General features: G+C 35.8%; 2 protein-coding genes and 1 long non-coding RNA gene across 5 annotated transcripts in view; 1 reads left to right on the forward strand and 2 right to left on the reverse strand.

Moving 5' to 3' along the window:
* LOC109841289 (tubby-like protein 4) lies at window positions 7,415-11,991 on the forward strand. Of its 2 annotated transcripts, none has more exons than XM_020410213.1 (9): window positions 7,415-7,900; window positions 7,988-8,105; window positions 9,912-10,088; window positions 10,170-10,225; window positions 10,491-10,593; window positions 10,695-10,784; window positions 10,878-10,973; window positions 11,524-11,591; window positions 11,682-11,991. In XM_020410213.1, the coding sequence occupies exons 1-9, from the start codon at window positions 7,839-7,841 to the stop codon at window positions 11,755-11,757; spliced, it is 846 nt and encodes a 281-aa protein (XP_020265802.1). In that variant the 5' UTR covers window positions 7,415-7,838; the 3' UTR covers window positions 11,758-11,991. The 2 variants fall into 2 exon arrangements, with proteins under 2 accessions (XP_020265802.1, XP_020265803.1); XM_020410214.1 differs by having other exon boundaries at window positions 7,746-7,900; window positions 10,491-10,539.
* LOC109841291 lies at window positions 12,361-13,540 on the reverse strand. The gene is made up of 2 exons (XR_002247221.1): window positions 13,332-13,540; window positions 12,361-12,866 (listed from the first exon to the last, which is right to left on the reverse strand). It is a non-coding gene; the product is annotated as an uncharacterized LOC109841291 (long non-coding RNA).
* Window positions 14,652-24,819, reverse strand: part of LOC109841292 (ubiquitin receptor RAD23b) — an 11,405-nt gene continuing 1,237 nt past the window's right edge. Inside the window, exons 2-13 of one of the 2 annotated variants that reach the window (XM_020410216.1) lie at window positions 24,297-24,458; window positions 23,950-23,988; window positions 23,803-23,873; window positions 23,674-23,718; window positions 21,734-21,911; window positions 21,523-21,645; window positions 21,372-21,434; window positions 19,889-19,936; window positions 19,689-19,798; window positions 15,811-15,889; window positions 15,607-15,726; window positions 14,652-15,087 (exon numbers count right to left, since the gene is read on the reverse strand). In XM_020410216.1, the coding sequence (XP_020265805.1) occupies window positions 15,610-15,726; window positions 15,811-15,889; window positions 19,689-19,798; window positions 19,889-19,936; window positions 21,372-21,434; window positions 21,523-21,645; window positions 21,734-21,911; window positions 23,674-23,718; window positions 23,803-23,873; window positions 23,950-23,988; window positions 24,297-24,458 (1,035 nt within the window). In that variant the 3' untranslated portion in view covers window positions 14,652-15,087; window positions 15,607-15,609. Of the gene's footprint in view, window positions 15,095-15,606; window positions 15,727-15,810; window positions 15,890-19,688; window positions 19,799-19,888; window positions 19,937-21,371; window positions 21,435-21,522; window positions 21,646-21,733; window positions 21,912-23,673; window positions 23,719-23,802; window positions 23,874-23,949; window positions 23,989-24,296; window positions 24,459-24,819 lie in introns of both variants that reach the window. The other variant, XM_020410215.1, reaches the window with a different exon arrangement.

Raw genomic sequence — 24,819 nt, forward strand, 5'->3', positions numbered from 1 at the left:
TAACTAGTTTTTACACACGTGCAATGCACGTGATTTAATACCATGATTAAGTATTTTTGACAGTTTGTGCTTATTTTTTTCTTTAAACTCTTACATCCCAATTATTTTTTTATGTTTGTTTAAATGGGATACACCCAATTTAAATTTTCATGTTGATATTTGAATTGACAAAAAACAAATATAATTTAAAAATAATTTGAATTTTCATATTATTTTTGACCGATATGAAACTAAGCTTTATTTGAGAAAGTATAGCATTGCAAAGTGAAAAATATTAAAATAGTGTTATACAAGGAAGGTGAATATTTAAAACCAATATGACAAAATGATTGATTTAAAGTATGTTAAAACGATGCAAAAGAGAATATGAAGTTTATTCCTAATCATTGATAGACTTCATAAAAAAATATAAATTAAAGATTAATGCTAACTCTAGTATACTTTTATATGATAAAAACATCCACATAAGAATATAAAAGTACTGAAAAAAATTCATGAAACTCCCTTCTAAAGATTCCTAATTTCACTCAAAATAATTAAACTATTCTATAAAATATTCATAAAATATTGTTTTTATTTCTTCTATTTTATTTTTTATTGAGTTAAGATCAATCCTTCTTCAGGTTTATCATTTATCATTTCTCGGACAATTCTAGAGTATTGTCTTCATCATCTACATCAATTGTGACATCAGGCTAATTTTGTATTTTTTATGCTATTATCTTTCCTAGGCTCGTTAATTTTTTATCATCTCATTTAACTTTACAAAGAAGTCAAATGTACTTATGATGTTCAACACAAACTGCTCAAAATATAGACTTTGATTTTTTTCTATTTCAATGAGAATAAATATTAATTTCATATATATAAAATTCTTTGTGTTCCTAATTTATTACTTAAATAAATTAGAAGCTATCTCTTTATTTTCCTCTAAAATGAATTCTTCTGATGTGCATCCAATAAGAATTTCTGTTATTTCAATAATATTACCTTTGCTCTATCCCATATATATATATATATATATATATATATATATATATATATATATATATATATATATATATATATATATATATATATATATATATATATATATATATATATATATATATATATATATATATATATATATATATATATATATATATATATATATATATATATATATATATATATATATATATATATATATATATATATATATATATATATATATATATATATATATATATATATATATATATATATATATATATATATATATATATATATATATATATATATATATATATATATATATATATATATATATATATATGAAAAATACTAAACAATTACACTTTTCTTTGCCAAATTTTAAAATTTTAGCCCATTTTTGTGGTTTTGAACTTTGAGGGTGTGATTTGTAATTTTGAAAGAGTTTTTAAAAAAATTTACTTTTAAGTTTGGTAGTTGTAAATTCTATGTTTCATGTGTTGGTGGTAATTTTTTAAATGTTAGTATATTTCTTGTAACTCTAAAATTTTGAGGGTGCCTTTTGCAATTAGTAAAACTATAAATTAATTTTAAAAAATATTAAATTTCAGCGGTCTACCAATCGACGAATTTGATGTGTGCTAGTTAAAAATTTTGAAAATTTCGAGTTTTTTTACGAATTTTAAATTTTGAAGGAGTTTTTTAAAAATTTTGAGCGGCAAATTTTAATTTTTTAGGTGTCGAAGGGTAATATCTTGAATTCATCTTATGTTATTTACAAATTTATATATATATATATTAGTTTTTTATTCTTTTCTCTCCTCTCCTCTTCATTTTCACGCCGCCCTCACCCTCTCTCTCTCTCTCTTCCTTCGTTCTCTCCCTCTCTCAAAACTCACTTTTTTATTCTTTTCTCTCCTCTCCTCTTCGTTTTCACGGTGCCCTCACCCTCTCTCTCTTCCTTCGTTCTCTCCCTCTCTCAAAACTCACCGCCACCAATGCATCCCCCCAATACCGCCTCCCCTTACTGTTGGCCTCTTTGTTTTGATGATGTTTAACAAACAATTTACATCTAATATTGTTTGTCTAGTGTTTGTGTTTTGTATTAATTGTAGACAAACAATAAGTTGGATAGTGTTGCTTTTTATAATTTGAACTTTTGAAGGTGTTTCTATAATTTTTAAGATATTAAGGGTGTTAATTCAAAATTTTAAATTTAAATGTCAAAAATTTTAGGTGTATCATGGTAATCTCTTGAATTCATCTGTGTTGTTTGTAAGTTTTAAAATTTTAGAATTTTAATGTGCTTGTCTGTAATTTAAACTTTTGAGGGTGTTTCTATAATTTTTGAGACATTGAGGTGTTAACTGTAAATTTTAAATTCTTTGCAAACTGATGTTAATTTTTTAATTTCATGTTTTTTATTTTAAGTTTTGAGACATTGGGATGATTTTTATAATTTTGAACTTTTCAGGGCCTTTTCTGTAATTTTAAATTTTTTTTTTGGTTTTTTACAATACTTCATGTATTATAATATGTTATCTACTTGTAATTTCTTTATCTTAACAAACTAATATCATTTTTATGTTTTATATATTTTATTAATATTAGTTTTTTTAAATTGTTAAGCTAAACATGGTTCACATAGGATTAGGATAAGATATGATTATGATTAGGATAGATTAAGATATAAATAAAATATTCAAAATAGTGAAGGGTAATATTGACCATTAAAAATTAGAATTTGATTATAGATAAGATAGTTCAAACTATAAAGGGGTATATTTGTCTAAAAAAGATTTTCCGTACTCGTGCTTTTAAAGGGAGTATGATATATTTTGTTTTAGAGTTAATTTATAGTTAATTAAATTTAGTTAATGTATAGTTAATTTAAAATAATATAATTAAGTTAATTTAATAATTATCTAAAGTAATTAAATTATTATCTAAATTAATTATTTGTTAAATTAATTATTATCTAAATTAATTATTTGTTAAAATTTAATATGATTAATTAATTTAATGATTATATAAGGTAATTTATTAATTTAAATTAATTAATTAATTATTTTTAGTTATTAATATTTAATTATTTATTCATTTATAAATAAACCATATATTTAATTAAATCCTAATCTATAAAATTAAAAAACTAAACATAATTAATTAAGGGGTAGTGGACTTTTAATTTTAAGGGGGACCATTGGAGTAGAACCAACCCCTCCCTGAAAGTTCTCCATAAATTAAGGGACATCCAAGGGATCCCTTGGAGATGCTCTTAGATCTAGCTATTGAGAGGGGAGCTAGCGGTGATGTTCACATTCTGGTAGAAACTATTAATTGTCTCTTGCCACTAGCTATTGAGGTGGACTGGTGGCGCTGCGGGTTTCAGGTGAGGTGGCAGTGAGGGTTCGGAGACGGAGTTGAGGTGGTGGGGTTTGTGGGAGGGACGAAGCTGAGCTGATTTGGGTTGCTATTGTTGAGGGATGAAGACGAAGACGTGGGTGGGGAATTTACGTGGAGCAGAGAACGAAGAAGAGGTGACGGCTGGATTTGGCAATGAGGAAGATCGGACGGCTGAGGAGAAAAAGAAGAAACAAGAGTAGGCTTAGGGTTTCACACCCATGGTTTCACACCAAGTTTAGCTAACACAAATTTCATTTCATTTTCATTCCATCATTGATTTTCAATAGTCTCATACAACCTTATTTATAAAAAAACTACGTGCACACAACGTGCAATAAAAATAGAAATAAACAACAATCCCTCAAATCACTCAACTAAAATTAAACTAAATTTCAAATTTCAAATTTCAAATTTTAAAATTCAAATTTTAAATTTTAAATTTTAAAATTCAAAATTCAAAATTCAAAAATATATCAACTAATCAAATATTGTCATTTCTTGTCCTCATTACTATGCTTGTCCATCCTGTTCCGAAATAACTCCTGAATGATATCATACGCATGTTTGACGTGTCCCTGGCCTGAGTACAGCTGTTCCAAGAACTTCCACACCTGTTTCACTGTATTATAGTGAATTGTTAGCTGAAGGACCTGTGGTTCCATGTTTAAAATTTAATGATGTAGACTAGTATCATCCTGTTTCCAGGATACATTAACTGGTACAAGAGGGTCATCTGTAAGATGATGATCCTTTCTCTGTCCTGAAATATAAACTCAAACTAGTTGCTTCCCAAGTAAGTAATTAGATTCAATTTTTGGTAGGTGATCCTGCTAGAGAGTATCTCCGTGTGGGTCTTCATCTCATCAATCGACATAATAGAATTACTGGAGGACGCCATTAATATAGCAAATAAGATCCTTTAACTTAGTATCTCCCAAAAATAAACTATCAACCTCACTGAGGAATAATCAAATCATCAACAACTAATCAACACAAATAATTTGTTCAATAAGTAAAATCATTCCATCAAAAACGAGTTATCATTTATCTCAAAGAGATTGTTAACGACTGATCGTAACATAGAGCTAAATAATTAGCTGAAGATCTATAAAGATATAATTGGTAAGCTAAATGATTAGCTGAAGATTTAGTTGGTAAGCTAAATAATTACCTGAAGATCTATGAAGATCTAGTTGATAAGCTAGATAATTAGCTTAACTTTTTTTAACTGATGGGTGAACAATACCGTTGGGTGAATAGTGTCCGATGAACAGTGTTTTCTAGGGTTTGGTTGTGGAGGGTTACGGCTACAGTTTAGAAAATTGGAGAGAGAAATGAGGGTGGCTCTGATATCATGTAATTAAGAAAACCCTAGTGAGTTTATTAGCTCTCTCTCTAGGATGTTATTTATAGTGTTTAAGGAAATAAAAAAAATTTGTCTTTAACCAATGTGGGACTAAACAATAGTAAACAACTACTCTCTCAACACTTTGGAAGAAAAACGTCAAATGAGAACTACCTTTTGATTACCTTCCACTTGGACAAAATTAGATATTTTAATTAAAAATAGAACATTCTGTCCATAAAATGTCCGACTTAGTATTCTATTCTTAATGGAGGTCTAAAGTAATAATGTGCTACGTTTTGGGGTTTTTCATTGGGAAATAAAAATCAAGTGGGTTTACTTTTCTCTTAGATAGTAACTTAGGGATAGGTTTTGTATGCGTTACTTTCAATGTTGGATGAAGACGACCTGCAAAATTATGAGAAAATGTGAACTTTCTTTAGCACCCAAGTTTTGGGTGACAACAGTTGGATATCAAGTGATCCTTATGATATGGTTCACTTCAACAAGTAGATGATTGCCTTGAATTTAGTGTGTGTTAAAATTAGGTCATATTTTTGTAGTACGACCAACATAAAAAATGTACACTAAATTCTATTATATTGATTCTAGTTTATATACACGTCTGGCTCACGCTAGAGCCATGAGTTTGGTCTATTTGGCATTTAATCTCTCTGCTTTCATCTGAAAAATATAAGGAAATAGTGTAGTATGTGAAGAATGAGCATTAGTTGAAAACTTAATGGTTTTTGTGATCCATGTTGTAGTATTTTGTAAAATTAAGGAGGCATTGAGAAGATGAAGCTAAACATAAATAGAAACTCATGCTAACGAAAGCGCCAGCTTTCAAATATGATCTAATCTGTGATTATTTCAGCAAGATATGATCCTAAAGTCTACTACATATATATCTAGTCATTTGACGGGTTCTCCCTTTTTCTGCAGGGGGCTATCTTGACTGAATAAGTTACTCTGATGCTGAACAATAACGAAGGGGGAAAATCCATCACAAAATGGTTGGAAAAATGTGCACTAGTATATTTTACTGCATATTGATTGTTATATTAAGGCTTGGATCAGCGAGCTAGTTGAAGGATTAAAGGAGAGTAGAGCTAACGTTTGCGTTGTACATATGGAAACTAACTTGGGCTTCTATGTGACTGAGGGTATTTTTTCAGTTTGCTGATTAGATTGCTATGTTTACCTGTATATAAAACCTATAATGCTTGTTTGAACTGCTTGTGACCATTTGCGTCTTTCGTATATTGTTATTGTAGTATTGGTTGCTTGTATTTGTTTTGGGTAGTATGAAGGATAATGGAGATTTTGATTATCTTGGTGTATTTCTCTGTTTCCTCAAGATTGAAGTATGAGGGTTTTTAGGAATGATTGCCTATATCGGCTATATTTTCAAGTTCCTGATTATATTGTCCATTTAAATTCTTCATGAACCAATATGTTTTTTATGATATATAAGCTATGCACTCCAAATTCTTATGTCTTTTATAGAGCCAAAGAGTTTAAATGTGAGCCTCTAATGTTTTGCTCTTACAACAGCAAAATCAACTTAATAGATGTGGATATTCCAAATGAGTTATATGTTCTGTATACAATACACTTGCCCTAGGTAAGTGAGTTATAATAGTATTTTTCATTCACATTGTTTGGGCAAGATTTGTTAGAGACCGTGCATCAAAGAAAAGAAATTTTATATTTAGAGCACATGGCAAAATATATCATAATCTTACTGCTCTAATTTTGTGAGAAAATAATTCTTCATACTTTTAGTTTTTACTTCTCTGATATGGAGAATGAGATATAAAATTGAATGAGAATATTTGATAATATAAATATGAGTGAAATCACAACTAAAAGTTAATGTGAATATGAGTCAAACCACAACTAAAAGTTTAACAGACGTATTGTAAGTAAATTTATATGCAAAATTCCTTTGTGAATTAAATGATCACCCCATCTTTTGAAGACTTCAAGATACTAAAAAACAGAGATGTTATACTAGACCAATGTATTTATAACTCACAAATAGTAGATCATATAGCTATAATCTGAGTTGAAGGAAACAATGATACTATTTCATTTGAGAGAGATTATTGAGTTGATGATCAGTCACAAAAATACTTTATTCTCTTTTTTATTTTTATTAATTTTTAAATAATTATGATATTCAACCGCGTGCATTACGCGTGCATTCCAACTAGTAGACTGAAGTAAACCGGTTTGCTTTCGAATCAGTTTTAACAACCAACAATATAATGGAAAAGAGCTTTGCTACAGGGACCCAAAATATGGGACCAATAGAGGGGACAAGTGAGGTGTTCCCCTCCTATTGGATAATGAGTTGGCCATCATTAATGATGGCCAACTCATTATCCAATAGGAGGGGAACACCTCACTTGTCCCCTCTATTGGTCCCATATTTTGGGTCCCTGGGGAATTTTTCAATGGGAAATCCGAAAATCCCATTTCTAAGAAGGCCCGTGTAGCCCAACAAACAAATTCAAACCACCTCTTTTCCCGCTGAATCTAATAACTTAAAGAGGATGAGCTGTCCTCCAAACTCTAACATCATCATCCCGTCCCCCAAAAACGGAAAGAAAAAAAAAAGCCAAAAAAAAAAGAAAAACCAAATTATTGACCTTTTATCACCCTCACGATTCCCAATCCCCTATAATTGCACCTCTCCCGAGACCCCCACTCCCCCATTTCAAATTCAAATCCCCCCCTCCTTTTCTTCGGTACAAAAGCAAGAAAAGCCAAGGGAGAAACAAGAGACCCAGGAAATGCAAGGCCTGAAGAAATCCGGCTCGTCGTCTTCTTCCTCGTACAACTCCCTCTATCTAAACCCGCGTTGCTCCGTCGGACAAGGAGAACGTGGCCCCACCGTGGTGGACCCCACAGGATGCAAGTCCTTCAAGGCGGCGGCGGCGTCGGCGGCGGCGGGGTGGGGAGAAGGAAGAAGAGAAGAACCAAGCGCTGAAGCCCTGCCTGCCAGCTCGCAGCTCTGCAATGATAGCTCAATGAGCCCGAGTCTCTCTTGGACCCGCCGACGACGAAGTGGGGCCGGATCGGCGCCGTGTCGTCGTCCTCGGACATGTGGGACTTCTCGGATTCCGAGGCGGCGCCGGCTTCGTCCTGGTCTACTCTCCCCAACAGGTCTCCTCGCTTTTCGATTTCTCCCGTTCTTTGTATTTTTTTTAATTTTTAATTTTTAATTTTTATCTTTTAAAAAAAAAAGTGCAGGTCGTTGCTGTGTAGGCCGCTACCAATGGATGTAGGGAGGTGTAGTTGCGTAATTGTGAAGGAACGGGTGGAAGCTGTGAAGGGGGTGACGATGTCTCTCTACTCTCTCTGTACCAATGTGAGCCTTTTATGCTGTTTGTTTATGGGTTTTTTTTTTTTTTTTTTTTTTTTTCCTGTCTTTTTTTCTCTTNGCGGCTTAATTGCACTTAAATACCCTGTAGTTCCCCCTTACGTTGCGCTTTAATACCCTCACTTGTTTCTGGATGCGATTTACGACCTAAGGTTTTTAAAGTTTCCCTTACGGGGCTGTTTGGTTCGTTTTTTAATTCGGTGGAAAAGTTTTACACCGCCTCCACATCAGATTTTTCGTGGCTACGTAGGATATAAGCTTTCCGTCGGTGTTTTTTTCCATCTTTGGTTCGCTGGGGTTGAAGAAAAGAAACTCAGTGAAAATTGCCGCCACATTAGATTTTTTTATCTCCCTCAATTCTTTCCTCAAACTCGTGAAATCGACGAAAACTACAGTCACGTCAGCTTTTTGCCATATAAACAAATGTTTTTCTTTTTTTTTCATGCGAACCAAATACAAAAAAATAAATAGATTGGTTTCCCACCATTCTTTTTGTGCGAACCAAAGCGAAACAATCTATTTCTTGAAAAAAGTTTGAAAAACTCAAAACTTATGTTTTTGTACATGGAAATGCATTTCCCTATATCTAAGAAACGGACCAAACAGCCCCTATATATACCTTCGCTTGTTTTTCATAGCGCTTACGTATTCTAGAGATATTTAAGCTTGCATTTAAATGCCCTAATGTTTTTAAGCACTTGAATACCTTAAAAGTTTTTAAAATGCACTTAAATAGCCTCAAGTCTGCATAACTGACGGTGTGTGAGTGTAAGTTTTAAAAACTTTACAGTGTGTTTGGGAGATGACTTAGGGAAGGGAAGGAAGGGGAAAGTCTTTCCCTTTCCCTTCATGACACCCCAATTTGGAGTGCAAGATTTGGGCTCAAATTTTCTCTCATTCCCCTCCTCTACCCTCTTAAATGAAACTCCCAAACAATGTTAAAATTAAATTTCTCTTCTCCTCCCCCTCTCTACCCTCCATCCAAACAGGTCATTAGGGTTTTCAAGTGCACGTTTTTAAAACTTTACAATATGTAAGTGCTTTTAAAACAAGTTAGGGACTTAGGGTATATAAGTGCAAGTTTTTAAAAACTTTAGGAGGGATAAGTGCTAAGTAGAGGAAACTATAGGATACTTAAGCGGAATTAAGCCTTTTTTTTTAAAAGAAAATGGAACAAATTAGTAATAATGAGGCCTCTACTCTACTGAGCAGTCACACACACAAAAAAAAGAGTAGAACCATTGACACTCTAATGCACAGACATTGCTGATAATTCTTTTAAGAATGAAAATTCACTGTGACAGAGTTATCTAATATGAGGAATCAGATGCAGCGTATGAATCGCGTTGAATGAAAGAATTGGCCTTGTCATAATAACATACTGCAAGAGAAGAAGAAAAACACAGCCATGTAGGGTATCAAGCCTCATGATGTTCTAATGCTCCTCCGCACTAAAGTTGCTCTTGTTGAATTTGAACATTAATTTGTGGATCTGCTCCTGATCTCCTGCTGCTAGGAAATGAAATTTCTCCCAGGTTTTTCGACGTGCTCATATTTCCGTCTGATATTAAATCAAAAATAATGTTGCTCTTATTTCCTGGCTATTCTTAATTTTATATCGCTTTCCTAGAAAAACACAAACATTACTGATTAGCGTTACCTCTTAAGTAGTTCTGAAACTGCTTGTAAAATTCAAAAACATCAGTATGATTACCGATTAGCGTTACCCCTACTAAAGAACACAGTGCCACTCCTCCCTCCAACCTTTTATAGAATTGTTCATCGTAATAACAGGAGGGACACGGACGACAAGATAGGAAGCTAGCAGTTGCTCGGCACAAAAGGCAAAATGGTCGATCCAAGTTTCTCGTAGCTCAGAATCCTAGAGGACTGCTCTCCTCTCCTGATGACAGCTTCTTGGGGACGATATCAGCAAATCTCATGGGTTCAAAGTTTCAGATATGGGATCAGGTTCGATCATGCTTTCATTGACCTGGAAATCTGTGTCTATTTTCACTTGGATAAGAAGTTTGTTATTCTTCTTGTTTGCAGAGCAGAGCTCGTGATTCGTTAAGAACTCAGCCAAAGAAACTTCTTGGTGTTGTTGCGTAAGAGAATCTCTCTTTCTATCTCCTCAGCATTTCTTTCTACCCTTGTTTCTTAATAAATGAGATCTTTTTCTGTATACATTTGTAGAAAACTAGCCACTGCACACAGCATTGATACAAAATGTATATGGTAGTAAAAAATAAAATCTCGGCAGCATATCACTTATATAAATATCTGGGTGTAAATAGTCGTATAGAGATGGTACGGATAAGTTAGTTGAGTCTATTGTTGTTTTACTCCTGAACTCTTCGTGTTATGTGGCAGGTTTGTGCCCACAGTAACAACACTCACAGGGAGTTTCAGAATCATGAAGGTATGGATACCGAAACAACAATCTATGCAGTTAAAGAATGCAAATACTACTCAGGTGAAAATGGAACCAACCAAAATTTTCTGCCTATTTTTTCGAAGAAAAAAAGGGGAAAGACTAAAACAAATGGATTCTAACAAAAATCGGGTACTTGTCAGATCAACCACATAAATGGACTTCCAAAAGACTGGGAGAAGAAAGGGAACAAAGCTCATCAACTCTTCTCAAGGGCACCACACTACAATTATGTAAGTTACAGCACTAAATTAGTGAATAAAGAGAAACATCGGTAGTCTTATAGTTTCCATGGTATTGTGATTAATCATTCCTACGCTCTGTAGGCTTCAAAGCACAACGAGCTAGATTTCAGAGAGAGGGCAGGAAAGACAATGCCCAAGATTCAGACATCGGTGAAGAATTTCCAGCTAACGATGGAGGTAATCTTTCTTCTAATCACCAAGCAGATGCAACTTTTTATCGAAGTCCTCTATCTAAACATTCTAATAGAAGTCACATAAATTTTGACACTGAGTATTAATCGATTTCCTTTTATTTATGATTTGTGTTCTTAGAATAGAGCTGCAGAAGCTTCATTATAAGATGACCACTTCTATAAACTTGTGAAAAGTTTCTTCTCTAACTTCTAACTTCAGTGTGATTTAGCCATTAGTCAATGGTCAAAATTAGTACATATTATTCTTAAAACAGATTTAATATGCAACTGACGAGATCTCTGGAAGTATTGTGATCTGAAAATTCTTATGGGCTGTCGGTCTCAGGCTTTTAACAACTGATTTAGTTACCCTGAGATTCCTATAGAAATACCAGAAGATGAATAATTAATAAAACTGTATTATCATATAACAGAATACTCATAAATTGATAAACTAACTTCAGTAAGTTAATGTCCATATGCGACAAGCATAAGCACAGTATTTTTTGTGTTGATTTGTAATCCAAGTACTCACTGCTAATGTTGTTCCATAGGAGAAAGGTAAACAAACACTTCTGCAGTTTGGGAAGATTGGGAAGTCAAAGTATGTGATGGATTATAGGTAAATATAATTATCCTCTGGGTATTTTATGAGAAATGCATAGAATAAATAGAATAAGAAGAATAACTTTGCTTTTCTTAATATTTGCAGATATCCTTTGACGGGTTATCAAGCTTTCTGCATTTGTTTGGCTTCCATTGATTCAAAGCTCTGCTGTTCAGTGTAGAATTCTCCATCCTTCATTGTTCCACCTCTGTAACACAAACGATTATCTTGTAGAATTCTCCATCCTTCTACGTTCAACCTCTGAGCACAAAGGATTATCTCGTTTTGTTCTGTATTAGCTCACTTTGGAAAGATCACGACGACAGAAATTGTTGTAACCTGTTATGTATAATTCTATAAGAATTAACAGTAGCAAAGGCTGAAAGCTGGTTCTCGGCAGATTTGATTCCTACAACTGCATTGCTCCTTAATATTGATGCAGGCTGAAACCAAAAATGGATCCTCGACTGCTAGCGCTAGATAATCAATTTGAAAAGAAAAGGTTGGCCATCCACAAAGTCGTAGTTTTCTCATCAATTTGGTGAAAGTAATGATACGAGATTTTTTTTTTTTAATCAATTCATAAAACAGGAATGTAGTCGTCGTTCAATAGGGAACAACTAAGCGAGCATGATTACATTGGACATAAATGTTTATTGTTAGGGGTTTATGCATGCAATATGAAGGGGGAAAAAGTCAGAGCAGTAAGGCGACACTCGAATGCTACCATAGTTGTGAACAAATTGAAGTTTTACCTGATTTCAGGCATAACAAAATATAAATCTGAATACGCAGCATTCAATCAAGCTTGAGAATAAAACTATATGACAAGTTCCATCAAAAATGTAACAAACAATAAAGAAAAAAAAATGTAACAAACCGAATAGTTCCTACATGACAAGTTAGACGCTCGTTTACTTACTCGCGTACGAAAAGCCCAGGTTCAAGTATGGATAGGAGTCGTCAAAACGTCCTTCGAGCCGCGGTCAGAGCAACCGCAGCTTTCCCTTGCGCAGCGAGGAAGATGTTGCCTCACAAAGCGCCTTCTCTGCACCTGACAATGCTGAACATGAATCGGCCGTCAAAGTGATGGCGAAGTAGAGATAGATGGTGCAGGAGGACAAGCAGAAGGAGCAGGCATCCTCGGCAGGACGCCGTGCCTCTCGAGGAGAGCAGACCAGCTAAACTGCTCGTCTCGATGCCTTCTGAACGACGCGGATCTCTTATAAGAAGAGGGCGGCAAGTCTACTACACCCATAACTCGGTTTTGCTTCTTTGAATTCGGAAACCCTGCGTTAGAAATTAATTATCTTAATTTCTTCAGTCACTTTGAACTTCTCTTTCGTTCTTTCAAAATATTTGCATCCATCAAAAATTGAACTTCTCTTTCATTCTTTCAAAATATTTGCATCCATCATAATTTGCATTAGGGCGAAACCTCAATATTTGCATCCATCAAAATATTTTTGCGGAGTCGTCATGGCGTACAGAATTTCTTGATGGGTTAATTTAGCAAAACATGAATTATAAGGAAAGCCCTCTTCACCCCCAAAAAACTTGGACGCATACACGATTAAATCATTTTGAGGAAATTGCGAAGCCCGGAGATTTAGATGAACGTCTTCGGACAAAATTCAATTTTAATTCTCGATCCATCTTTTTTATCATCAGCGATCATTAAAAGTAGACACAGGAAAAAAGAAAGAAAGAAAGAAAGAAAGAAGAGGGAGATCGAGATCAGGAAGAGATACACACCGCGGGCGAGGATCGATCCCAGAGCGGTGGTAAAGAGATCCGATGACCAAGAAAACTAAAAAAAAAAAATTATTATCAACGGCGACTCTTGAGAGAGAGAGAGAGAGAGGGGAAAGCCGCCGATATTTGAGGAAGGAAATTTGCTGTACGTACGCGTTTGACTGGTCTTTGGACGACGAAAGAAATTTGCCAGCGTTTACCAAATTAGGAAAGAGAACGAGAGCGGCATCCGTATCATTAGCACTCTCAACCGTATATTCAGAAATTTAGGGGAAGTCTAGTTCATTTTTTAGAAAACTAAGTTTGGGAGATTAGTCACGTGGAAATATGTTGTGAGAGCCATTTTCATGTTTTTAAATTTATTTCATGACTTTTTTTTTAGAACAAAATGAGTTTTCTTAAATTTGGGACTCGTGACACTATTATCTTAATAGTTGGTGGGTCCTACGTGCACAACATTTCTTTTTTCTCTCTCAATCAAACACAAGAAAAGAAAATCAAACACCTTCATATGGGCGTGTTGTGTGTTTTGATTTTTTTTTTTTCAAGTTTCTCGGCCAACCAAACAACCCCTTAGCCTCTCGTTATGTACAGTCGCTCGAACTTCGTTCTCTTTTTTTCACTTATGGAGTCCTGTTACTAAGCGAGATTTTATACAAAAGATGATCGTAATGAATTAAACAAATAAATAATGCCCACAGGCTTGTTTTTGTGAAATATTACAAGAGTCCGCAACATTTTAGCATCCTGATGCATAAACCAAGCAGACTAACGAGAGACAACATCCTAAAAACAGAAGTCCTTCGAAAAGGGCAGAATTTTCAAAGTAGAGAAAGATGGCTACGTACACGTAGGGTATACACCCAAAAATTTTCAAAGAATTCAACCAAGATGCTCGGACCATCTTCAAATATTTGCTAATCGCAGGAATTTTGTAAGAGAACATCAGTATCCGAGTGCATGTAACTAGGCAATTCAAGAGCACGCGAATTTTGAAAGATACTAATATTCGATGCAAGTAATCCAATCAATAGGGTTATACAACACGTCGGCATTATGTTTACGGAGATGAAACAACGCTGATAAACCGCGTTTCTTGCATCTGCAGTGGACTACATATGCAGATGAAGAAGTCTATGAACAATTAGTCAGGATACTTTACTATAAATAAAGCTAAATTGGCAACGTCAAGTCATAGGTTCTCCAACAACGGAAGCTATCAGTTCACTGCTCTCGGGCATCAGGCTCGTCGTCAGCGTGTAGGAAAGCATTTCCACAAGTACACTGCTATAACAACTCTCAAACGTAAAGAGAACTACATAGAATTCCTATCGAAAGGAAGTTCCTAGATTACCTCAGAATTATCAATAAGACAACCACATACGTTTAAAAACATACATTAATCCCATCGATGCCTGTTGAATAAGCCATGAACAAAAGCAACAAGGTGAAGATAAAGAAAAACTAACAGCGAAGTCTCGCAGGCTCAAACTTAGCATCTAGAATTACAACTTCTCAGTTCCTGAGAGAATCTGTTGTGGTTAGCAGCATCTATCAATCACGCTGGTGTGCCCTCTAGAAATCGTTTTTCCCCCTCTTTGAAAGTAGACAAGAATCAAACAATCTAATCCCCTCTTGCTCAATCATGAGTAACAGTAAATGTTGCTTTTTTTTGCCCTCACAGCTATGAGAAGTCGGCAAAGTCTTCATAATTGTGACTTCGTGTTCCTTTTCTCTGAAGCCATCAAGCAATCCGCTGCAAACTAAAATGTCGACAATTTCAACAGTAAGAAAGAGAGAAAACAATCTTAATATAAGCAGTACACCACCCAGATTTTTTGGCTCAGAATCATATGGAGACTCAAAATAATGAAACTTTAGAACTAAATACAGAATATAGTGGAAGAAATTGTTTACATGGTTGTTTTTCTTTTTCTTTTTTGGTGTTTTTTTTTTGGGGGAGGGGTGGGGGGTGGGGGGGAGGGGGGATATGAAGAGGAAAATGTTATAATCAAGTGATCCAAACAATTGAAGGGGGCTAAATATTTCGTAACAGTCAATAAGAGGTGAAGACATGAGATAATAAATATAATTGCAAGAAAGCACGAGCTTAAAATTTCACTACATCTTAACCTTTGATAGACCAAAAAGAGGATTCCCGCAATCGAGTCAGAATAAAAGCAGTAAATGACTGACAATTAAAACTGCTGTAAATACTAAAAATAAACCCACGACATTAAGCATATATTTTCCTGAATGAGGGTATAGAACATACCATTCAAACTTCATCATCACCCGAGGGTTCCAATAAATAGTTAGCCGCCAATTCTTCATTCCTGTCACATGCTAGGAATGCTTCAATGACCTGTGCACGATCAAATCCCATTGCCTCAAGCTGAAAACAATTCATATTATTATGAGTTCATGGGAAAAGAAAGCACTCAAGCCAAAGAGATTGAAAGGTGGACGAAAAACTCACTCGTGCAATAGCAGCCTGGTCTTCAGGTGTCACCCTGACTGTGTGAGGCATCTCCTGATCAGGCTGATCAAAGAGATCCCTGAAAAATCGTAGAGAGGATAAACAAAAATAAATGGTAATAAATGAGATCAGAATGATGAAGGATAAAGAATGGCAATTGGCACAGCATATGATAAAGACTGGCCCTCATTCTCCCATCCATTATCTCTCCTAAACAAGGAGCTTTTGTGAAAGGCCGCAACGTCTCTAACAATATTGGGTTAGCCCAAGAAATATGTAGGGAATTAGATTAAAAGGCAAAACGTCCCAACATCATTCTCAACCTTGACACGCACAAAGTCTATGACCAACTTGAATGAGACTTTCTATCGAAGGTATTGGCTCGTTTCGGGTTTCTCTGAGGAATGGATTGATCTCATTAAAGCCTACATATGCAATTGTCATTACTCAGTTGTTTTCCAGGGAGTTTATAAAGTTCTCGGGGCCTTCGTCAAGGAGATCCCCTATCCCCTAGCCTCTTCATTATTGTTGAGGAAATCCTATCATTGGGCTTCAACCATCTCACTGCTCTAGACGCTCTTTTCTCCACAACAATAGCCTAATGTCCTTCCCATCTCCTCTTTGCGGATGATCTCATTATTTTCACTAATGCAACCCGTAAGACCCTTATATGAATCATCTACACTCTTGATAAATACACACAAGCTTTGGGTCAGAAACTTAATTTGACCAAGCGCCGCTACTACATTCAGGCCAAAGCTCCCCTCTCTCGCATCAGAGTTGTTGAAAGGACTCTTAAATTCTCAAGGGAAAAATTTCCAATGACCTACTTGGGTTCCCAATTGGCCCTCACAAAGAAAAGTTGCCTCTTTTCTCCCTCTCATGGACAGAATCAAGGAGCGCCTCCAAGGATGGCATTGCAAATTATTAAGTTGTGCGGGACGACTTATTCTCATCAAACATGTGTTGAGTAGTATGCCTATCCATCAACTCTCCTCCATAGTTGTTCCCAATACAATTTTTTCTATGATTGAAGCTCTATTTGCTAACTTCTTTTGGGGTAACTCTGACTTTGGTAAAAAGAGGCACTAGCTTCAATGGCGCAAATCTTGTGCCTTCGCCTTAGTAAGGAGGTCTCGGATTCGACAATTATCGAATATGAATAAAGCTTTTCTCCTTAAGCAATGCTGGCAACTATGCATGAAATCCTCTATATGAGCTAACTTCATGCATGACAAAATTCAGCCCCATCCATCCTAATGGACTGGTTCGCAGAGATGCTACATTGAATGGAAAAGCATTCTAGCCATGAAACAGGAATTCGCTGCCCGTTGTGCTTGGTCCATTTGTACGGGTAATTTTTTCTGATATGATCGATGGCATCCTGAGTTTCTTTTTGATCTTCTCACTCCCAATGAGGATATCCACTTGAAACTCAGGGACCTCAATCATAATGATGTTTGGATGTTTGACAGCTTGATCCCTACTCTCGGCCCTGATGTGGTTAAAGCACTGTATGACCATGCACCTAGGCTCACGGGGGATGATGACTTACAGCAATGGGCTCCTGAAAATACATGTATATTCTCTACTAAGTCTACATGGAACTCTATTCGTGACCACCATCCAATTGTGCACACACTTGATGATATTTGTGCTACTCCCATACCCACGTCGGCAAAGATTATATGCTGACGAATTTTTTATAACATCCTGCCAGTTGACAAACGTGCACAACAAAGTGGTATTTCCATAGTTTCCAAGTGTGTATGCTGCTCTACTCATCACGCTGAGTTGCTGGACCATCTTTTTGTGCATCGAGAGCTTGCCCAGTCCCTACGGTCTTATTTCAGCAATCTGTTAGCGGTTCCTTACTTTCCAGTACAATCCATCACTACTAGAATCAAATGGTGGTTTCAGACTTGTAAAAGGAAGTCCTATTTCTCAATCATGGGGACGCTAGCTTGTATTGCAATTTGCATGCAAATATGAAGCTATAGAAATAACACCATCTACGGTGACATGAATAAAGATCATATGCATTTCTAGATGGGTGATCATTGATACACTTCAACACATAGATCAACTTGTCAAACCAATGATTTACTCTTCCAAGTATGGGATTGACTCCTTGCAGACTATTGGCATCACCCCTAGGACCCCCAAGGCCAATCGAGTTACCCTATGCTCCCGAACCCCCCTCCCCCCTACGGTGAATACTTTTGCACTTAACATTAATGGTTCTAGCCGTGGCAATTAGATTGCAACAGTGTGTTTCGAGATCGTAAGGGTCAGCTCCTATATGCCTATGCAGGATCTAGGGGTTCTGATACCAGTTTTCAAGGAGAAATGCAAGCCCTTGCAATGGGAGCTGAACTCATTGATGAGATGAACATCCATCCCACAATAGCCTAAACCGACTCCATGAGCCTAGCCAAAAGCATCGGTCATTCGTGCCCACACTAGAAGCTCCTCTGCCCTTGGCAAGCCATGCATCGACATCTTCGCGACATTCCTGTGCACCACTGTGTCAGAGAAGCCAATCAGGTGGTTGATGCCCTTTTGAAGCTCGATCACTCTCTACCACACATCCATTACTTCCTGACTATATCGGATCTTCCCAGGCCCATTCAACATTTGCTGTGGCGTGGCCAAATGGGATTCGCATATTGCCGACGCTGCTAGTGGGAGTTTTACTTGTTTATTCCTTTCAGGAGCTTTTGTAGTTCCAGCTCATAGTTTGATTTTTGTACAAGTGAGGTTCGTCTCGCTTTTTGCCGCCCTTTCTCGTAATTAGAGAGGAGTGTTAACGTATTTTGTCTATTTATCAATATATATGGGCTCGTTAAAATAATAATAGTAATAGTAGTAATAATAATAATAGTAATAATAACAACAACATTAAAAAATTATATGCGAAAGAAACTTAGACTATGTGCTAAAATGTTGATTAGGATATTGCATGCACATATGCCCAGACGCTTTCTTCTTGCTTACTCCAAGAGGTAGGAGATAACATGCTCTCCAATACAAACTCAACTCTTACTTTTTCCCTCCATATGCAGTGAGGCCCTTAGAGAAAACAATCAAATGGAGATGGAAATCATGATTGTTTGTGAATGTATATGTTTTACTCTCTAGGTTTATTCATCCTTGGTTTTGAAGTGTCATCTATAGCAGATCCATCACCCTTTTTTCCTTTTTGCCCCAAAAGACTTTTGCCTTCAATAACTAGAACCTTGGGCTTACTCCTCCCTTGCATGGGCTTAGGGCACATGACAAATTAAGGTATTTTTTTCTCCCCGACACCTTGACCTTCTCAGGTTTACAGCAAACTCCTATCAAGTACAAAATTTTCCTCGGTAAGCACTCTAACACCAACATCGAGTGTTGGACCTAGTCACCTAAAACTTAAAAGAATTTTGTCATGGGTTTCACGGAGCCTTACGCTCCACAAAAAACTCCACGACAGCGAACATGCAACCATGACGTCATGTCTAACTTTGAACTGAGTGAATGGCAACAAGGGAATGTAACTTCAGAGAGACTAATTTTCTTAATCTACAAATAATGGATCTGCATAATTTTCTCTAAGCATTAGAAACTTTAGATATCTAGTAATTTAATTGTGGGTGCTGCTCTCAAATAACAGATCCATAAATGTTTAAGCTTTACTCAGTTCAAATTCCTAAGTAACTATAAAAAAGAAGGTATCTCAACCTATAAAAATCTGACAAATCAATTCTGCAATCTACAACAAATGCTTGTCGTCCATGAAACAACAAAAAGTAATCAATTGGTCAGAAGAAACAGATAAAAATTACTTAGTATAATAAGCAATGTTTTTGTGCTGCAGAGGAAAGCAACTTAAAACTCACCCTTCAGCGCCTTCTACAGGCTCATTTATTAACTGAAGAAACTCAGCATGATGCTCCTGAATCATTCTAAGCAGCTGCGGGTTTTGTTTGCTTAGTTCTTGAAGCATGGGCTGAAATAAATGCGGGAAAGAAGGCAATGAAATTTGAAATCTCCAAACCCCAACAAAAATATAAAGTTCTAGGAATAAGAAAATACAAACCTGTAGAATTTGGGGATTAGCTTGGACCATTGCTCTCAACATTTGGAACTGAAAAGTAAGACAATGAGACATCAATTTTCAGGTGCTTCTTCAACCTGAGAAAGATTCTTACTATGACTATTAATAAGTGGATAAGCATTAAGTTTGAATCAATATGGCTATGTGCATGTTTGAGATAGGCTTGTGCTCGGACAAGTCCCAGTTTGGCATACAAGAAAATTTAAAGATTTTCCAAGTTAACAGGAAATAACTTGACTTGTTACCCATTTGTCATTGAATTTTATCCAATACTTAAAAGGTGATTCTCACTTGTGACATGTATTTTAGTCGGTACAGGCTGCCCTTATTCTATGAATATGTTATAGCTGCATTAGTAAACTACCAGGAAGTGAAAAGCAAATGCAAGGAAAAGAAAGAGTTAAGACAATGCTTGTATAGAACCAATATACTCTAGACGCAGGTCCCACACTGATATGAAACGATTGAATTAACTATCTAAAAGCAAAGAAAGGAGAAACTATTCTCGTGCATGCTGTTCAGCCATGACCCACCTACATATAAAAATGGAGAATATATCAGGTATCATAGGATACATAGGTTATAGACGGTCAAGGTTTCACAAAAAATCCTCAATGTGTATCAAGCAAACAAAAGTATCACTATTCTTTTGATAAATAAATTATTATAATCATAAAAGAACGAAACACTTTCAGCCTGTCTAATCTAATCTAATATAGTAATGGTAGGATATTTAAAAGACTGTTCAAATAGTCCAAAAAACAAACTACTGATGATGGCTAAATTAAGTACTAGTAAATTCTTTTGAGCCAATTAGTTCGGATAATTTTCTTCAAACAGTTAAAACCTAATATTACATAGGGTTCACAAACAAACTGCAGGATAGTACTGCCCTTAGATTGCTTTAAGGAAATGCTAATGGAGGATCTTTGAACTATTTCCTTCCACCAGTTAGCACAATCCACCAACCTGAGGCACTGCTGCAAGTCATCAACTAGTGATTTAGTGATAATTAAAATATCCTGTGATATGTCACTTCGCCCAACTAAAATAGTTGTCTCACACTCCCAGACATGACGCCTATTTCCATCCACGTCCGACGCTTGCAAATATGTAAATCGTCAAAATGTTTATAGTGAAAAATGTTGTCTCCTGACAGTTTTATTTATTAAATTAGCCATCACCAGGAGCATAAAATTAGCCATCATCATAATATTAGAATAAGCTCCTGACAGAAGCTGATTTGAGGCAGTTGTTGTGTCCAAAACTCTCTGTCCATGTTGGAGAACAACACTCTTGTCCATGTCTACAAATTATACAATATCAAAGAGAAATACTCAGAAATGTCTCGTCTTTTTAGAAAAAATTACCTAACCATAAACTATAAAGTATCTATAATAGACACAACATACGAAACAGATGTCATAATATAAATCAGAAGATTCACGTCGAGGATATGACACACCTGTGGGTTGTTTCTCAGGAAGTCGAGAGATCCGTCATTACCCGCACCTAGACTGGCAGCCCCCTGTCAACAATATTTGATAACGTCAATTTAAATGCTGCACAGTAAAAAGAAATGGACATCCAATAATGATAACAACATACTATTTTACCTGCGGAAACATATTTAAAGGTGAGGAATTTGGCAAACCAGGTTGAGGGGATGACCCTGTTGCAGCAGCTTCATTTGTGTTTGCAGCTACTGGGACAGCAACTTCTGCTGCTGGTGGTATGCCCTGACATTAGAGAGGAAAATATCAGCTATACAGATTAGTTTCCATATAAGATGTAGCAACTATGAAATTTGTAAAACACATTGCATACAGAATATAGATATTCTACAGCACGCTCTGGATTGTTATAAGCAGCACGAAGTGCACGCGAGACAGTGTCCTTGTCCCAGTTGCCACTGCCCATATCCATCAACTGATTAATAATCTGGTCAAGATTACTGCCTGCAGCTAGATTAGACGCAGCTTGATCATATGCATCAGAAGGTGCTCTGCAATTAACAGATGAAGGCATTAATTCTCCTTTAACAACCAGTCGATTGGACTTACAAATGGGACCCGTTGTACATGATACGACATCAGTTGGTTGTATCATGTACGAAAAGTAGGGAGGATGGTCTCATCAATGAATGAAATAAAAATATTGATAACTTGATAATTAGATTATGAGCCTTGCATCCATCAACACTAAGTGCTGCTGATACAGCTCCACAAATTTAAACGAATCAAGATAACAAAACACACACACACACACACGACTTTGCAAGAAGACTTGATATTAATCTCCAAATATCAAGGTTTTAAATGTCACCCGACATGTCCGACATGTCGGCCGACATATCGGTTTGAGGGCTTGACCGACACGATATGGACGTTTTCAACTCGTATGTCGGTTTTCAGGACCAAATCGAAAATATCTGGGTCATATCGGGCATATCGGCCTATTTTTTAGCTTTGAAAAATCGACCGATATGATACTTTTTTTAAGATCTGTTTTTTGTTATCGAGTTTGGGTTTAGTGATAAATACTCAAACTCGTTTGATCCGTTCTCATGTTTAAGGATTTCTTATGAACCCGATAGAAAGAATTTATGAACCTAAATCCATATATTATTTACTTTTTTATATGTTTAGTCTATAGAATTTATAAAGTATGCTTATATTAAATTTATGAATGCTTAGATTACATTTAGGACATGATATTATACATATGCGCACTACCCGATATGACAATCCGATATTTAGTCAATGTCCCCCGATATATCCCCGATTTTCGCTATCCGACATGGATTTTAGTCATCCGACATGAACCCGATATCCGACATTTAAAACCTTGCCAAATATTAATAATGCATGTAGGTTGACTAAATCATTTTACTTCAAAGTACATTCCCCCTGGTCACTTCTTCAGAAGCACATTCTTCTAAGTTCTATCTCTGGAGAAAGCCTCATAAATAAATCTTCCTAAATTTGATCGTAGTTCTTCCAAAATCTTAAATTGTTCATATATACCTTAAACTGTATAATTACTCTTAAAAAGTTTATCCAGTTACTATTCCAAAAGTTCAAACTTGTATCTTTTTTTTCTTTTTTTATTTCCCCCTCGAGCTGGAAAGGGTATAATATCTGTTTTTCAAAATAGGTTCCTCAGGTTACTATTTTAGGAGTTTATTCCTTGTGTGTGTGTGTGTGTGTGTGTGTGTATTGCGCAATTGGCCCAACTTGACATCAATTTCCTCGGTATCATGGCGCAGTATATCATTTATGCCGTAGTATATATTGTCCCTCTACTAGTTTGGTCTTAAACCCATCAACTTCCTTAATCCAAACCAACAGCATAAGTTCCTGACAAGTGAGCTAGGCCTCAGAAAGCCAGGCCTCACTGACGATCAAGGCCTGATGTAAAGTCACAGAAATCAAGAAGCTCCACATGAGATCCCTATAATGCAAACTTTCCGTAATAAGAAGCTGCATCTACAGCAATTAGGGAAGTATTTAAAACTTGGTACTCTTACTGAGAAAATACCTAAAACAGTCAGTCAACAATTGGGTTGTAAGCCCTAATATTCAATGTTAAATAGGTGTCAGCATCTTCAGTGAATATTACACATTTTACGCCAAGATTAAAGTATTCTTAGACACTCACCAGAAGAAATAGAGGATGTCAAGCCAAGGTTTCATAATTTTCAGTGAATATTACAGTAGAATTAGTCAAGCAAATGCTTGTGATTTTTGAACAAAAATAATACATACTCTGTTGTTGCTCTCTCAGATGTAGTCGCAGGATTTGTTGGAGGCCTGATTCAATCAGCGAAATCCAAACAATAAAAAATTAACACAAGTACAAGGAAAATAAGCAAGAAAAACAAGAATGCAACTCACTGAGTCTGTGGGCAAGCCTGAGTAGACGTCTGAATAGGAGGCTGAGAAGGGGTCACAGCAGTCGCCGAAGGCTATCAACATAGGAAATAGTTAATGCAGCATGACCACCTTAAAGAGAAACTTTGATTCAAAAGAGCGCAAGAATACCTGAGCCGAAGAAGACCCGCCAGTACCTGGAGCTTTGCTCTGAAGTGATAACATGATTGCAGTCAGAAAAGCAAGTAAATAAGAAAGAAAAGTATTGAAACCAAAATCCGCATGAACTACCATGAAAAAATCCACATGAAAAGGACATCCTGGATTGAACAGCAATAAAAAGCCATGTATTTGGTTGCAAGTTGAACCAATGAACCATAACTTAAACTAGAAAGAAGATAATCAAACAATGCACAAACCAACACCACTTGAGCTAATAATTATAAATTTGGTCTGAAGAGATTGAAGAGCCTTTTACTAAATTAAAAAAAAATTCTACCTTACAATGGAAAATATACCTTACTAAGCATAACAACAAGAAAACCATCTTCACTGATTTTGTTCTCCTCCAATGTGCTCTCATCCTTTAAAACCTTCCCATTATGGATCAATAATTGTTGGCCCCATGGGTAGCTATCTTTCCCTTGTACTTCCTCAATATTTTTCTTCACAGCCATAATCTGCAGGATGAATATTATCAGCAAGTTACGAACCAGAGAATAAGTAGGCCATGGAGCTTCTTACCAGACAAACATTGTTGGTGTATACAGTTTAAATACAGAATTCAGAATCATCAAATGATAAATTACAACCAACGATAGCCGCAGAAAGAAATTCTTTCACCAAGATCAAAAATCAAAGAGGACTAACTCGATGAGTGTTTCCTGTGCATCCATGCAGACAAGCATCAGATGCACCACCCAAAGGGTGATCCTTATCATCCGTTTGGATCTCCTCCATAAGAATTACACACAAAACTTACACTTTAAACACTCAATATTAAAGAAATTAGCTAGCCAACTGCACACAATTTTACATAGA

Source organism: Asparagus officinalis, chromosome 5 (assembly GCF_001876935.1).
Source record: "Asparagus officinalis chromosome 5, Aspof.V1, whole genome shotgun sequence".
NCBI lineage: Eukaryota > Viridiplantae > Streptophyta > Magnoliopsida > Asparagales > Asparagaceae > Asparagus > Asparagus officinalis.